Source organism: Mercenaria mercenaria, chromosome 3 (genome assembly GCF_021730395.1).
Source record: "Mercenaria mercenaria strain notata chromosome 3, MADL_Memer_1, whole genome shotgun sequence".
In the NCBI taxonomy this organism is placed as follows: domain Eukaryota; kingdom Metazoa; phylum Mollusca; class Bivalvia; order Venerida; family Veneridae; genus Mercenaria; species Mercenaria mercenaria.
In genome coordinates, this window is record NC_069363.1 from 73,817,927 (window position 1) to 73,836,433 (window position 18,507).

Genomic DNA, 18,507 nt, shown 5'->3' on the forward strand with positions numbered 1-18,507 from the left:
AATGATGCAAAACTGCATTTTTTATGCTTTAAACATGGCCAGTGATGTTAGAAATCAACTCACTGATGCTCTAAAGGCATAACCCTCTTATTTGTAATCATTTTGTGACAAAAAAATAATTTCCGAAAAGTCTCCCTTAATAAAAAATTTCCAAAAAAAAAAAAAATTCCGACCTACCTACCCTAATTTTTTTTAGCATGTTACCGGAAACAAAGAATTTTTTTTAGGCCTTATTGAAACCTTATCACAGCAACACTTTCTAATTTATATGTATTGTTCTGCATCCCAGACCTTTATGGATTATTATTTCTACATTGGTTGCTAGATAAATCTTAGTTAATGGGCCTGTCAGCAGTGACGGTTGAGTCAAAAGATTGTTGGATTTTGAAATTCATATTCAGTTTTCATTCAGAACATTAAATATGATAAATGCTAATGTAATTTTGATTTTTGTCATAAAATTTGATTCAAATTTGTAAACAGTACATGATATAGATGCACAAAATTATGGATAATATTAAGTGAACAAGCAACGGTCATAATTCTTCGTGAATCGTTCGTGAATATTTAGGACGGCGGACTGACACTCTTATAGCGCTGTATTTGACAGTTCTACATAATCGCGTTTATATCATGTTTTTCCCACAGAAGTAGGTCACAGCAACTGCTAAATATATAATGCACTGCGATTGGATGATGGCTATTGTTTATAATTTATAAATAGAATCTGTCGCACTTATTTCTGCTGAACTGTTTTACCAGGATTTTCACGGAAATTAGGTCACAGCAACTGGTATTTGATTGGATGTTAGTTTCTGCTTAACTATAAATACACAGTGCAAAAAGCAAAATAAAAACAGTATCGTTTAAACTTTTATTTTGAACAGAATAACTTTACAGGATTATAACTTATCTAGATAAAGTAAGTCCATTTTTATACGATTTACAAATTTAGTTTCTAGGACATATTAAGCGGTACGTGTAGCAAATAGTAAAATATTGTTTTACAGACATCGGTGGAAAACATTTTATTTGTTTGATAGAATATTGTACGATGTTAGTTAAAGCTTATTTTTACCGCTGCAAATGCCAAATAACATTTAATTATTTTATGCTCTTCAGTGAAATACTGAAAGTTATCTGTGCAATAAAATTGATGATATTTTCACTGTTTGAAACAGTGAAAATATCATTTTTATTATTCACTGGTACGGAACCACACTTTAATGTGGAATAATATGAATTATAAATGATAGAAAATTCCATGCAAAATATTCTTCAGTAAAGGTATAGATGTATAAAAATAATAAAAGGATCATAGATATTTACATTCTATCGTAATAAAATGTAAAAGAAATCAGGAAACATAATAGAACTATTTACAGTTTTTCTACAAAGATAATTATCCTGATGTAACCGCATAAAGACGTCATGATGCGATGTACGTGACGTTGCGCTGACAAACTGGATATAAGTTGGTTAAGATCGAAATATATTTCACTCGCGAACACAATAATTTACATTTTCACCCGTGGCTGCGCTACTCGTGAAAATATTGCATTATAGTGTTCACTCGGTAAAAGATACATTTCGATCTTATACTAAAACAAACACATATCCTCCTGAAAGGATATCCCCACACGAGCTGCACAAAACTCATAAGTTTTTAAATTAATAAGTTTGAGACTACCATTCTGCAAAATTGTCTTTAAATATCAGAACTTATTATACATTTTAAAATGATTTGATATCTTTCAGTGCTGACTGAATTGTTCCTTTATTATGACTACATCATATATTTTGGAAGCCGGTCCAAATATCCAAATCGACCGCAATATTATAGGCTGTAATAATGTAGATTTTTATAGATCTGATATGAGATTCTAATTATACTTTTTTTACAATGTTACAGCGTTCTTCACGTGAATAGGTTAACCTCAAAAAAGAATATATAGTGTTTGGATATATCAGTTATCTTGAACGAAGTAAGTACATTCGCTGTTTTATAGCCTGTTAAAATATATACATGTAAGAATTGAATTTTGTGTATTTGAACTTCTGACACTCTACTGATTAGCTTATTTTGCCTGATGACTGAATTTTAGAAAATATTAACATGATTCACCGATCTGGAAAAATAAAATGTTTAGCAACAACAATAGTGTCTTTTGTAATGCTCCCAATATTCAGTTTCATTGTTGTAAATATACAAAGTTCAAATTCCTTTGAATTCAAAAATTTGATGCTATCACTCTGTCAGATTTTCTTCAAATATTATAAGTTTAAACTTTTTGTAGATTCTGTTTTATTTGCTCACCTGAGTACAAAGTGCTCGGGATGAACTGTTGTGATCACTCACCGTCCGTCGTCCGTCTGACCGTCCATACTTTTTTTCAAACAACATCTCCTCTGAAAACCGTGAAGCGTAAGTTGATGAAACTTAGCCTGGCCGTTCCTTTGGTGGTCTTCTTCCAAAATTGTCCGGACAGGTACGCTTGGGGCAGAAAGAACTAAAATAAAAAATCTGCAAACAACTTCTTCTCCTAAACAGCTAGTCAGATTTTGAAATAATTCTACACAAATAAATAGTTCTAGTTTAATCTTCTGTCAAGATTGTTCAAATTATTCTGATTTGTCAAAAACATGGCCACCAGGGGTCGTGGTCACTTTTCCATATATGTATATGGTGGGAACTTAAAACAATCTTCTTGTGTGAAAATGCTGGCCAGATTTTAAAATAATTTTACACAAATACTTTTTGGATACCTCTTTTCGAAGATAATACAAATTATACCGTTTTGTAAAAGAAATTGGCCGCCAGGGGCTGTGGTCACTTTTCCCTATATGTTTTAAGTGGAAATTTTAAAAATTGTCTTCTTTGATATTGTCACTTAGTATCCCCAAACCTCTTACCCTACCTCCACCTAAAAGCACACACACACACACACACGCACGCACGCACGCACGCACGCACACACACGCACGCACACACACATTACCCGCCCATTTCTATTTCAAATATAACTTTACAGAAATTTTCCTTGCATATGATCATCTACCAAATCTACCAAAACAGTAGGAAGCGGTGGAACGGAACTCAGGTGAGTTATCTAGGGCCTTCATGGACCTCTTGTTTATAATTAATGAATTTGAAAATGAAGAAAAACTAAGACAATTATAGGAAGACGGTCCCAGTGTTCAAATCAGTAAAGTCAGTGCTGAGATCTAGCAAAGTCATGTTTTTCAGATGGAGGATCGGATCTCCACATTATTGGCGAAGGCATTTGATGCGTTAAAATGTGGCGACGACGCACAAGCAAAACATTACACTTTGAAGGCAAACATTGCCGCAGACGTTGAGAAGACTAAGTACGTTTATGATCAGGTATCCGAAACTACAGAACAGATTCTAGCAAGTCAATACAGCTCAATCTACTATTTACTTGAAAAGGTATGTCATTGCATTCACCATTTACAGTACACTCCGAAACTTACTTTAACAAATAAATGCCATATATATATATCATAGTTGTAAAAGAAGAACCATAAGAAAAGGTACCCACAACCTGTATAGATAAATAAAATCCAAATATAGTGCGAGACATATTTCATAGGTAGCTGTTTCAGGAATATTAATGACTGCGACGTCCCCAATCCCTGAAATTGTTCTTTGAGATGTCCCAGCAGCTTTGATGTGAATATTGTAATGTTTAAGATAAATTGCTAATATCCACCCCAGCCAAATATAAAAAATCTTTTTCAGGTAAACGAGAATGTAGCGGCGGCCAGATGCTTATATAAAGGTTAGGATTTTTTGTGTCACATCTGTAGGATCAACGTTAAAAGCAAATCCTAGGTTGTTAAACAAGTCAGTATTTAATTATTGACCGTGAAGGATGATTCTCACTTTAGAGGAACTCCTTGCTAAACATTGAATTATTTTTAATTGTTGTAACAAATTAAAAATGGAAATTCCGATGTTAGGGAGATATTTGCTCGTATATTTTTTATGTACAATAGAAAAGCGAATAATTATTAATTATTTGTTTCAATCTTATCATGAATGAAAACAAAAAAAGAAGTCGTAGTTACTGTTATTGCGTCGGCAAAATTAGAAATAACTGATATTCGTTATATATTCAGCAATGTTGTTTGACCCCTACCTAAGTTCAGGGAAATACAGACCAAGAATAGATGCAGTGTGGAAAAAGATCTGTCAAACCAAGCATGTTGATGTAGGGGTTTAGTATTCTATTTAATTTCGTTAAAGCATAATTTATTGACTTTTTACGTCAACATTTGTTTAAGAATGGGCATTGAAATCACGTGTAAAATATTGGTTAAGTTAAAAACTCTTAATTGAAATTTTTAACATATTTTGAGCACACTTCATTTTTATCGAAACAAAAATGTGAACAAAAAATATGAAAAAATAAAAATCATTAACAATTTTCGAATTGTATTTCATGGGCGCAAACAAACTTCTGTAAAAGTTGAAAATGTTCAGATTTGTTTTACGAGCAAGTGAGTTAAATAAAGAATTAAATTGTTTACGAGTAAGAAAACAATGAATCTGTGTTTATATAAGATAGTAGTTACTATTTATTTTTCACCATTACGAACACACACCCTATCATGCAAAAAAAAAAGGACCGACGGAATAAAATTTGAACTAAATAAAACACGTTTCCTTTCTTCTTTTAGAATATGACAGGACTACTTATGGATATCGCTGAGTTGGCAAAACTTGCAACAGATTTTAAGAAATGGTCAGTAGCCTTGGAGATTTACAAAGATTTTTTCACTTACTACAGCAGCGTAAGGTCATTGGAAACTAAAAAATCATTAAGAGGTTGCAAGCAGACGAAAAAACATTCAGATACGGAAATAGGGATGGAAGAGTTGCTAAAACACAAAGAAGTGGCGGAAGCAATGAAATGTTGTACAAGATGCTATTTAAAACTGGTATGAAAACAGTTTTAATGATTTTTATACACTAAATACTTTAATACACATACAATTTGTATAAGTATGTTTATGTAGTTTATAATATATTGGAGCAATGACTACGTAGATTCCATATTGTTTCAAACTTTGCATCAAAATGTACACTATGTTTTAGTTATAGTGTTATCATAAATATAATTTTTCAATACCGTTTTGTTTTTCTAAATTTCAGGGTATGCATGAAAACCTCCGAAGATCATGCTGTTTGAGTAAGTACATTCTGTATATGTAAGATATTAAGTACTGTGTATTATCAAGTCAACGTTTTAGTCCTATCGAACCAGTATGTCTCAAAATTGGACATGCTTCACTTCACATCTAATTTAAACTAAGTTTTATAATCTGGTATTCCATTTGCAAGTTTAATTGCAATATTTTTGTAAGAAAGCGTGTTTTCCTCTGAGAGGGTGTGGCAGAATATGATTCGTGTTACAACACTGTGATAAGAGGAAAATAATAATCGTGATAGCCGGTACAAGGGATCGTACTCCCATTGTTTAGTGATATTAAATCCGATCGACTATTTCATTGATTGTATTTACTACCGATGTCCCCAAAAATGCATAAAATAATAATTTTTACTATGTTAGATCGGTGTACATTTCATCTCAATATTTCTTTCAGTTCTTAAAGAGGCTTGCGATTATGATGATTCCGAAACGCTGGAACTCTGGGCACGTTCATTGTATGAATCAAACGACCTTGATCTTGCATTTGATAAATGTAGGCTGGCATTGAAGTATTGCAAGGTAACTGTGGAATTTGACACTAAAATTTCAATATTTTTGTATACTAGTGACAGTACCTTATTGGCGGACTCGTTTAAAAAGAGAATCATAACTATATTGGCACATGTAGCTTTTATCAGTTAGGTCCACTAGTATTTTTGCAATATTTGTTACAGATAATTCTTGATATGTCAGCAATATTCTCTTTAAAAATCAAAGTCATATTTTTTTTGTAGAATGAAGAAAATACCAACCAGCTGAAAGATTTGATGTCAGAAATACAAGGAAAAATGAACGCTGTTCAAATTTGTGTAACTGCACCGGTAGAAGACTGGTTGGAGGGCACGAATATTAACATTACAGTTAGTATATTGTTTGATAAATATATTACATTAAACAACTCAAAATTAATTTTAATGGAATTTATTCAAGATTTGTTTCGATACCGTTGCAATTCATTCGTAGTCAACACGTTTGCACACCACCTTTGAGACGTCGAAATATAAAAAGACGTTGGACAGTATATCTTTACCTAATTTTTACGTTTATTAAGCCACACGTATCAAAGGTTGACGAGACAGATATCGTTTAAAGTTTTGTCAGTTACTAAATGTTTGTTTTACAATTTACAGAGATCATCTAAGGTACCGAAACATTCAGAAAAGGGAAGGAAAAAGGGGGAAAAAAGAAGTAAGTATTGCCAATGTAAATATTATGTATATGTTTGGAATTGAGGAACAATTTGGCAATCTTCTGTAGTTTAATTGCACCACAATAATATGTTCCCCGACACAAGATAATCCAGCTGTTCACAATTAAATGTATATTAAAAATAACCTAATCGTAAAAGTAAAAATATTTTATTGAAGAAACGGTAGACAAAATTGTGTTTCTTCTTCATATAGCATGTTGATACAACTGTTAAAACAATTAACTTAACGGTACATTGTTTCAAGGAAGCTTTGGTGACTGAAAATCAATTTTTGTACATTTAGCAAAAACCAAAGACTGTCTGGGACCATGCTCCTCTCTACAATCGGAAAACAGTTCTTTAGGAGCGATTGAAGAAGTTCAGTGTAGTTCGGATCCATCACCCATAACGACAAAGCTAATCTGTAAAACTATAGAAAAGCTCAAAAATGTCGAAGAATATACGGACCGTAGAAAAAGGTTTTTCGTAACCTTACGCACAGCGACACAGGAAACATCTGGTTATGAATCCTATGAATCAGATAATGAGTCAGCTGACACAACTACTGCTCACAGTACTAAATGTGGAAAATACCATACTGGTGAAAACCTTTGGTCAGACACTGAAGAAGACAATGAACAGGACAGTTTTTCATTCTATGAACAGAGCTGCAAATTGCACAGTAATGATCATTCAGTCATGAATGAATTAGATAAAGATCAGAAACTTTTACAAACTGGAATACTGTTATGCCAATCATTCCTGTATCGTTTTGGGGACACTCCTGATTTTATCCGCACCCGGGCACCTTTCTATACCGAATTTCTTCAAAAGAGTGAGCTGGAACAAATGCTTCTTCGAGAACCAAAGAAATATGTAAAATGCGTAATAGAACTTAAGCGATGTCATGATGCAGTATGTATCCCGGTAAATTCACATGATGAAACGAATACAATCGAAATTTCTGGAAGGCAGAAGATAGGACAGGTTTTTAATGAGGACGAAGTTATTGTCGAAATATTGAATGATACCAATGCCGAAGGCAAAAGGTTTGGCAAAGTAGTCGGTATTTGGAATAGGCGGCATATGAAAAATGTTAAACATCCCGTTTTTATATGTACTTTAGACGTTAAGGATGGAAGTGTGAGTGCTCAACCATTGTGCAAGACTGTATCCAAAGTTTCCCTTATTGGAATGGAAATAGCAAGAAAGTACAACCAGAAGAAGTCAAGAAGAAATAAAATAGAAATATATGAATACAATGAAACTGAAGGTCGTCTGTGCAATGTAAGAATTGAAGATGTAAATCCAGCTGAACAAAACTCCAGGATACACCTAGTTGCTTATATCAAGTGGGGACTACGTGACAGGTATCCCTTAGGTGCGATAATCAAAACATTTCCAGTTGGAAAGAGCATTTCGTCAGGAGTGAATCTGCTGAATCTCCAGCACCGCGTGCCAAAATTTTACAGAAAGGAAACAGTAAATCAAGTTGCAAGCCTGTTAGAACATAATATTGATGAACCTACTCCTTTATTTCTTCAGGATCGAATAGATTTGACAGGAATGAGCGTTTTTACAATAGACCCGGTCAATTCCCATGATCTTGATGACGCTTTGAGTTTTGAGAAACTAGAGACAGGATATAAGGTTGGGGTTCACATTGCAGATGTCAGTGCTTACATAGAAAAAGATTCACCGATAGATAGAGAGGCGAAACAAAGGGGGAATACTTTTTATTCCGATATTCAAAATCCGAGGTATATGCTACCAGAACATTTAAGTACACATTTGTTCAGTCTTATTCCAGAGAAAGTCAGATTGACAATTTCGGTGTTTTTCTATATCGACCGCAATGGTCGACCATTGCAGATGGAGGGAAACAACTGTGAAATAGTGAAATCGTATATCCGTTCAAAGAGACGTCTTACGTATGAAGAAGCCCAAGCAATGATTTCAGGAGATCAGAGAGACGATGACAAAATAGCCAAAGATGTTAAAGGACTTTTCAAGGTGGCGCATATGATTCGAAAGAACAGACTTGGAAACTCGATGTTAGCAATGGATTTAGATTCGGAAGGAAACGATATAACTGAAGAAAGTAGAGAAGCACATTACCTCGTTGAAGAGTTAATGATTATGGCAAACAAAACGGTAGCTAAACGACTGCTAAGGTGGACCTGTAACAGTTGCGTTCCACTTCGCTGCCATCAACCTCCTTCCAAAGAATGTTTAGAGGACTTCGTCAGAAAATATGGAAACTACATGAACATTCCTTTCAGACTGCAGGATAAACAAATAGGTTCAAACAGAATAAGTTTTAAAGAATGTTTTGGTTCTGTATCTCCGATACTTATTCCAAGTCTTGTCTGGGAGCAAATAGCTTCCACGAATGAAAACGCAGCAAAGTACATTAGAACAGATGACCTGCATCCAATACAACTTTCTGTATATCGTGATTGGATTTCTATTCAAAAGCGTGCCAGCTACAGATGCTCTGGTAGCCTTTCAAGTAAAATTGATGCTACGCATTACAGCCTAGCGACGTACCCGTACATTCATTTCACATCTCCAATCAGAAGGTATAACGATTTAGTTGTCCATCGTCTTGTACATGCATCAGTATTCGACAAAACCAGCTCCCCGTACACACAAGAAGAGATTGAAAATATATGCGAACATCTGAACTCTGTCACTAAACAAGTAAATGCATTCCAGAAGGACTGTAAAATCCTGTCGCAGTTATTTGACTTGAAGAACAACCCGAGAATTGTTAACTGTTGCGTTACGGACGTTACAAACACAGGTGCTCACATCTGCTCTGGGTCACTAAACTTGGACATGGAACTTGCGTTTAATCTACTTGATATTCGGAAAAAAACTGATGTTTACAAAGACAGTTTTTCAAAGTTGTCCAGAGTAGACGCAACTTGGAAGAAACGATTGTACAATTTTGACGCGATAGCAAAAGATCATCCCGGTAGTGTATCAAAATTGTGCAGAGTAAACGCAACTGGGAAGAAACGATTGTACAAGTCTGACGCGAAAGCAAACGATCATCCAAGTACAGGTGAAGAACTGAAATTGAACCCTTACAAAGGGTTTGTTACAATAACGTTGGATCATTGGGCAAAGATCTTACAGTGCATAGTAGAAGGTCGTATTGGTGATTTAAGAAAACTTGTAAAGAACCATGCACTGATGAAGAATAATCACACAGGAACGCATGATGACGTAAGCACAGAATGTACAAATACGTCGTATTTGCGTCAAAGCATAGAGTTTTCAATGATGTTTTCGCAGGGACAGCAAATTCAGTTGCAGATGTCGTCAGAACTAGAGAAAGGAAAGATCGTTCCAAAACCAGTCCTTTTAAACATGACGGAAAACGTCAAGCTTTGTCTTCTACACCAAGAAAATCCAGTTCTACATCTCTGCCGCTATGCTACTCGACCAACCATTGACCAGTACAGAAGTACAAAAAGTTATGTTGAAAGATGGCTTCCAATAATCCTGATGGAATCAGCAACAAATACAATTTTAAATGGAAATACTTTCTGTATCAACAATCTTAAGGTCGAGTTTCTTGATGAAAGGAAGGGTTCATTTTCGCTTTCCTTGAAAGAATGTGGGGTCAGAAATATTGTATTTTCTGGTGGAGAGGACGTCAGTTCTGATGGTCAAAAAGTACTGTCATCTTACGACTGGCTTTGCTTGAAAAGAGTTTTGCATACCAATGTGGCAGAAAAGAGTATTAGGCCTCGTCTAGGTAACGTTTGGATCGGTCATGCAGTTGTAAATGACATAAAGAAGGACAAAGGAGTGTTAACTGTTATGTTCACTCTGCATGAGAAGGCTCCAGATTTGCCACCGCTAGCGTCAGCGAATGATAGATTCAGTGTTGAAGTACTGACAAAACCAGCCTCTGACAGGTATATTGAATTATCTTTTCCATAACATTTTTCACCCTCTCTTGTTCATGATTGCATATATTTATCTATTTTGCATTGCATACCATTATTTGGTAATATTGATTCAAACAGTGTATTTTACAAGAGGTCGCTTTTGTTTAAAGTAAAAAAAACTGTGTTCCTTTCGTACCTAAATGTTCAAATTATGGCTTAAGATTCTATAACCAACAGCAATGAGTAAAATAAAGAGATATAATAGCTGAGCCTAAACTTCTTAGCACAGGTAATAGCAATTCACATTTGTTAACTGAAACAGCATTTGTTTCAGAAATCAAACAATTATGTAATTATTGTGGAATCCGACATTGCTATACTTTTATTTTTCCTAGTGTAATAACATATAATTCGCTTCTTTTGTAGGCAAAACGAAGGTTTGATCAAATCACTACCACTTGTGCCTGATATATTGGCTTCGAAAATTGCTTTGAATGAAGCTATTCCAGACTTAGGTACAGTTATTGTTTATTTTTATTTCAAAACTTAACAGCATTTCTCTTCAAATAAATGATGACATTTTAGGACATAGTTACGTACTTTAGACATTTAATGCGTTTTGAATGACATACATGTTTGATTTAATTCGATGATTCACTATGTTTTGCTAGATCTCGAATTGATAAGTTTGAGTTTAAATCAGGTTAATATGTATATATGTCTCCGGCAAATACATTCAATACACGAGTTTAGACCTGCCTTTAACCGCAACCATCTAGTTTAACTTTAACCAAATTCTAGATAATGTATGCATGAACTTTAAGTATAAATGAAACAGAAATAATAGGTTATCACATACAAGTTTGAATATTTAGTAATGTATATATTTCGTTTTCAGTCTTTCTTAAATTTACCCGTAATTTGAACCCAGTAGGTATATATTTGGAGCTAAGAAATCAATTAATGCTTTATTGTCCATTGAATACTTAAATACCAAAACTGATGCATGCTCTTACAGATAGAAGTCGTAAACATATAGCTGCATCTATAGAACACGACATGTATTATAGCACCGTTGATCTTCCCAAAAACAACAAAAAACAACAAGAGGCTATAGACAATGCTCTGGTGTCTCGGTTCTCTCTGATACAAGGACCACCCGGTTGGTACAATACTTATATTATTACTAGGTTGTGTTTGACCGTAGCAGTTCAAAAAATCATTTTGTTGCCCATCGGAAAAGAGTGTAAATATAATTTCAACAGTCTAGTTAACATTTTGTAAACTTCATTTATCTGTTATATGAAGGAATTGATGCGGAAAATGTAAAATAACATATAATGTAAAATATGTTTGCAGGTACTGGCAAAACGCACTCAGGGATAAAACTGATATATCTTTTTGACAAAATAAATGACATTTCCCAGAAAGAGGGGAACCCAAGAAAACGAGTGCTTTTTTGCGGACCAACTAACAAGAGTGTGGACCTCGTAGCAGGTAAGTTTTAATGCCACTAGCAAATTAAAATGAGCTTGCAGCTCTACATTTGTACAGCAGAATACTTATTTTTTTAATTGAAAAAAAGATAATTATTGATTTTGTTGATTTCTTTTACCCAGCTTTAATGGTACTAGATGAAGACCATATGTGCGTCTCAGAACATTAATTTAGGCTCGGGTAACAGCGTAGCATTCCATAAGCTATGGAAATGGTTTCCAACGATCGATCAAATAAGTAGCCTTTTGCTATAGTTTAGATCCTATGTGCGAACGGTGTAGGAGAGAGAGGGGTTGGGAGAAGTACTTTTAGGGAATGATATCATCCAAAAAACATTTTGTTTGTTGAAAATAAAATTATAAATGGATATTCTATATGTATATCTATATTATCTTTTGATAACTCAATATCTGAAGTTTAGGGGAAAATGCTTAGTACTTTCGCAACAACTGGTTAAGTAACGTTACCCTCCGCAGCATCAGCCACTAACCAGTCCCGCGGCGAGCTTAAATTCTTGGTATAAGCTAATGAGAATATTTGGGACAGTTAAAAGGCAAAGCATTGGTAGACCACAAAAACAAACATGTATCAATTAGAGTGTCGGTTAGCTTCTAAATTTGGCAAATTATTCACAGAAGTATTTTCACAGATGTTGGCGAGTTTCAAATTAACCTTTGTGCCTATTCTTCGATGTTTTAAAGTAAAACAACTGTTTCGATATACTGCTTATTTATGTAAATGTAGATCTGAAGTGGCCTGTTTAAAGCGTGAGTAAATATTGAAACAGTTTATTTATTAGCCTGGTCCTCTTATTAAACATAAGTATTTGGTCGGCTATAATGTGCTTCAAGATTTTCTGTTTCTTTTTATCTATTATGACTGAAGTAAAATATTCTAATGATGATTGGACTTTGTTAAGGTTCGTAGTATAAATCTTTTCCCGTATAATAAATATTTGCAGAATTTCTTTTTCTTATGCAGACTGGATGTATCGTAGGTTGGGAAAAGCCTGCCCTCGTTTCGTTCGTGTATACAGTCAAGCCATAGAGACAGCAGATTATCCCAGACCCGGACTACCCTTCGATTATGAGAAATATAAGATGCCGACAGGTCTTCGTCCTGTGACGCTTCATCATCTGATCCGACAGGAAGGAAAGCCGTATGCTGAAAAGATAAAAGCCTTTGATGAACAGTTCAAACTTTCGAATTACATGTTCAAGCCTGAACTAGGTAAAACATGGGAAGAATTTCACTCTGAAGTTCTTAAATATATCCAAGTACTCAAGACAGCTTCGGCAGAAGAAATTCGAGAACATGACGTCATTTTGTGTACAACTGCCGTAGGATCAAACACTAACGTTATAAACAGAAATATTGTGCAACAGGTATTCCTTTCTTCAAGACGTTTCAAAATTTTCTGCTGTTGCATTTAATAGTGAGTGAGTGAGTTGGGTTTAACGGCGAATCGACACAAAATGGTCACATATCGCCGAGGAGAAGTCATATTGCAAACACCAACTGTAAAGCATAAACATTGATGTAAAAATGTAAAGCATACGTAAAAACATCCATGTAAAAATGTAAAGAACACTATGAATAATGGGGGTGAGTGAATGAGTTGGGTTTTACGGCGAATCGACACAAAATGGTCATATATCGCCGAGAAGAAGTCAGATTGCAAACACCAACTGTAAAGCATAAACATTGAGGTAAAAATGCAAAGCATACGTAAAAACATCCATACAAAAATGTAAAGAACGCTATGAATAATGTAAAACGTATCTAAAAACATCAGAATGAAGTAAAATATATAGGTATAGAACAAAGAAATAATTTTTTTAACCTCTGTCGCAGTCATAATTTGAATGATGTACCATCTTGCTATCTTGCTGTTTGACATCTTTTCTTGCCATTCGACGGTATATATTTCATCTGAAAACACACGCTATATTTTATGTCCTGTTCCTGCTGGGTGGTCAACATTTGGAATAATAAAAGTAAGCATGGAAACCATTTCAATTACATGTCCTCGTTGATAACCTTATGAAATGTCTCATAAAATATTTGAAAACAATCTGATCCTTTTATTGACAGATTATTATCGATGAAGCGGGTATGTGTTCAGAGCCACAATGTCTTGCACCAATAATTGCCTCGGAAGCCAAGCAAGTTGTACTGATCGGCGACCATAAACAGCTGAGACCAACTGTCATATGTAAGGAAGCAGCATCGCTTGGGCTAGACAAATCACTGTTTGAGAGATATGCAGAAACTAAATGCGCAAGAAATGTACAAATTACGATGTTACAAGAACAGTACCGAATGGTATGCTTATTTGATATTTAATTATTATACAGGTTTAAAGCGTATTTGTTTTAAAGGCATTTACTTCAAATTTGGATTTAAACATGACAGTTTCTTTTTAGGTTAGTTATAATGTCAATTTTCAAATTGGTTGTTAGCAATATAGGAAGGGATATTAATGCAGTTAAAATGGGTCATATTTAGAAAATGTTACACAACATGTTTTAAAACGTACACAAAATTTACTTATATCCGTTACCACTGCTACAACTTGTCTTATTCATTAAATACCTGTGTTAATTTGGGAAGAAGCAGCAGTGAACACATTACTGTTCTTTTTTTTTTATTTGGTTGGATTTAACGTCGCACCGACACATGATATGGCAACTTTCCAGCTTTAATGGTGGAGGAAGACCCTCCGTGCATTATTTCATCACGAGCGGGCACCTGGGTAGAACCACTGACCTTGTGGGATTGATAAAACATACATTGTGCGTTGGTAATGGATAACATTTATTTCTTTTACAACCCCTGTAGGATAGTAAAGTTTATAGAACAATTTTTGCAGGATTGCTGGATCGTGATGATAAGCATAATATGCACAATCGAAACTTAATCCGATTTAAATTTGTATTTGATATATGATTTTAACTGTGTTAATGTTAATATGAATGAAACATTAATTTCTTTTCTGTTGATCTCTTGTGTTGTAAATGATATTGTAGAACCCACAGTTGTGTAGATTTCCATCAGAACAGTTTTACAACGGGTTACTTGTTACGAAAACTGGGCGATGGTGCACCGGTGGTGATATTTGGCCGAAGGGTGCGAGAGAAAAATATCCTTTCGTATTTGTTCATGTTGAAGGAAAAGAGAAAAGAGAAAAGAGAAAACACTCGCGATCTCTACAGAAGATGGTCATGAACAATCAAAGAGTAATGAAGCTGAAATTGACCATGTGGTAATATATTTGATAGATAAACAATAAATTACCAGTCAATGTAAAAATAAAACTGCACAATATTTGTAGAGCAGTATAATGGCTATGATTGCACTTTTATACTTTTTTATATCAGAAGCAGTATATAAACCAAGAAAAATTGATACACTATAGTTCAACGGTCCTATAGTTTAAAGCATAGATTTTGAAACGTTCATATAAAACAAATATTTCTGTTACCTATATCTCAGATGAGGTGATAATGTTTATTTTTATTTCTTATTTTAGTTGAAGGTTTATTCTTACATCACTGAAGTTCAGCCAAAGGCAACTGTAAGAATTGTGTCCCAATATAATGCTCAGTGTTCGGAGATCAAACGCAGATTGAGAATAAACCAGGTGTCGGATGAAAACGTGTCAACAGTAGTTTCAAGTCAAGGTATGATAAGAATTCAAACTTTCTCTTTTAATGCGATGTATTATTGACATTCATATTTGCGTTTTGGGAGCAGCTATATAATTCTGTTATTATAATTTGTAATAGTATGGACTTAAGATGCATTTTAAGGTTGTTAGGAAATGCTAGATAAGCTTATACGAAATTTAACTTACACGTATTCTAATACTATCATGCATTTCTCTAATACAATCATAAATTCACCTTAATACAATCATACATGTACTCTAATAAAATCACACATTGCCTCTTATCATAAATATACCCTATTGCTACCATATATGTCCTCTAGCACTGTCATACATGTATTCTTTTACTCCCATAAGTGTACTCAGATACTATCGTATTTTTACCCAAACACTGTCATACATTTATCCAAATATTGTCATGAATGTACCTAATGCTTTCTTACATATCGTTCCATACTATCATACATGATACACTTAGTCTAATTATGTCATACATGCAAACATACTAGCAAACATGTCGTCTTATACTATCATGCATACATGGTCAGTCCACTTATACTATCATGCATGTCCTCTTATACTATCATGCATGTCCAGTCCTCTTATACTGTCATACATGTACTCTTATACTTTCATATTAATATTATCATACATGCCCTGTAATACTATCATACATATACTCTAATACTGTCATACATGTTCTATAATACTAGCAAACATGTCGTCTTATACTATCATGCATACATGGTCAGTCCTCTTATACTAGCATGCATGTCCAGTCCTCTTATGCTGTCATACATGTACTCTTATACTTTCATATCAATATTATCATACATGTTCTGTAATACTTTCATATATGTACTCTTAGAATAATACTATCATACATATCCTCCACTACTGACATACATGCCCTCTAATACTGTCATACATGCCCTCCACTCGTCTGTTGTTGTCTTTTTCTGTGCAACACAATATTAACATGTGTGATTTTGGTTTATCTATCTCACGCGGAGAATGGGATTATGTGATATTTAGTACTGTTAGATCCCTTCCAAGGTACAAAATTGAAAGCAGCCCAACAATCGGATGGTGCAGACAAAACTTAGGATTCATCACTGATCAAAACCAGATAAATGTCGCCCTCACCAGAGCTCGGAAAGGTCTTATGATTATAGGTAAACTAAAGTGTGAAGCTACTGCAGGCATTTAAATGAAAATACATTTGTTATGTAAATAAATGCAACATTAGGATCATGGAGTCCATTCAATAATTATAATAAAGTTTAACTTAAAGAGGACATGCAGAGTGTTACGTTTTCATTGCCTTACATGAAATGGCTCAATAAAAGTTTAGCTTGGTTGCGTTCTATGATTTCAAAGAGTATTATTTTAGATAATTTTAATTGTCACAATTTAACTCTGCTTTCTGGACATGTAGATGCTCTTTGTGAATAAAAATTATGAAACATCATAGATTCTTATATTTTACTGTATTTCAGGAAACAAAGACTTACTGATCTGTGATAGAGTATGGAAAGACCTTATAGATCTATATCAAGAGCGAGATTGTGTCAAAACCGTTGATGATTTCCCTCCACGTTTAAGGTTAAGAAAGTCTCGAAATGGCAATACATCGAAGCAAAAATTTCAAATTAAAAACATTGAACACCGGAGCTCTGCGCAGCAGACAGGAAGCACTACGACAGAGCGTGTTGAAGAAGGCTGGCAAAAGGTGCAGAAAAAGAAAAGACGTTGAAATATAGACAATTAATGAACTTACAAAAAGATATTTTAATACAGTTGTTTCTGTTTAAACACGCTCACGCTAAAATGACGTCTTGTTAATGAGCGATTACGTCAATATTTTTGTTGCGACCAAGAAAGAGCGCTTCTATATTTTATCTTCTGTTTCAGATAAAGGGCATGATATATGACTCGATATAATAACGCATAGCAAAGTCGCTTTTAAATTAAAGTAATACACTCAAAATCGGTTATACGTCACCAGAATAATTCACTCGGGCTATGTCCTCGTGAAATTATTCCGCTCACGTATAACCTCATTTTTGTACATTGTTAACGTAAAAACACGATTTTTCTATACATTATTTTTTAAATAACGCATTGAACGGAGTAAGAACGAACGGTGTAGTTTGCTAAAAATTTAGATGCGTGTACGTAGACTACGTCTTATATGCGGACCAGTTTCATATATGGATCAAGTTTAAATGCAACTTTTATCACTATCTGTGTTGTTTTTATAATCATACGATATTTATCTCTTATGTATTCTTTTCATTTTGTACATTTTGTTTTATATTTAGTTGATACCTAAATGAATTCATTTGGTCATTTTTTTTGCTATACATTAGACATTTATTACAAAACATTTTATTACTTTTATTATTAATGTGCAATATTTAAGAATGAACAGTGCAATTATATTGAAAATTTAGAATATGATATATATGCGAGGACAGTTGTTTTAGCGCTTTTCAGATAAGATATTGATCTCTTTCTTTGAATATTTGTTATATTATTGTACATTGAGAATAGTTTGCTTACTTTTAATTTTATTTTTATATTAAGGTGAAATATTTTTATAACTTTTAGGCTAAGATTATAATAAAACATGTATTATACTGCATTCGTTCTGTTATTTTTGTAATGATTATCCGTGTAATTATATTTGATATTTTGATATCTGGTGTGTAGCATCATCTGGTGTTCCTCTACCAAAATTGTTCAAATTATCCCCCTAGGGTCAAATATGGCACCGCCCCGGCGGTCACATGTTTTATATGGACTTCTATAGGAAATTTTTTTAAAATCTTCTTATACAAAACCACACGGCCTAAGGCTTTGGTATTTGGTATGTAGCATCATCTAGAGGTCCTCTACCAAGATTGTTCAAATTATTCCCTCTAAATTCAAATATGGCCCCGCCCTGGGGGTCCCAATTTTAACATAGACTTATATAGGAAAAAATCTTCTTGTCTGAAACCACAA

The 18,507-nt window shown here is 34.0% G+C and overlaps 1 protein-coding gene across 1 annotated transcript; it reads left to right on the plus strand.

Annotated features, from left to right (window-relative positions):
- Nucleotides 1-721: 721 nt before the first annotated feature.
- On the plus strand, nt 722-18,134 carry LOC123524394 (helicase with zinc finger domain 2-like). The gene is given in 21 exon segments (XM_045302556.2): nt 722-922; nt 1,913-1,985; nt 3,248-3,451; nt 3,764-3,803; nt 4,144-4,235; nt 4,705-4,965; nt 5,180-5,216; nt 5,632-5,756; nt 5,972-6,097; nt 6,368-6,425; nt 6,731-10,358; nt 10,758-10,846; nt 11,350-11,493; nt 11,691-11,828; nt 12,810-13,213; nt 13,923-14,153; nt 14,858-15,022; nt 15,025-15,093; nt 15,361-15,511; nt 16,506-16,673; nt 16,998-18,134. Coding segments are annotated over 19 exon segments (6,387 nt in total). The 5' UTR covers nt 722-922; nt 1,913-1,985; the 3' UTR covers nt 17,255-18,134.
- Nucleotides 18,135-18,507: the final 373 nt, after the last annotated feature.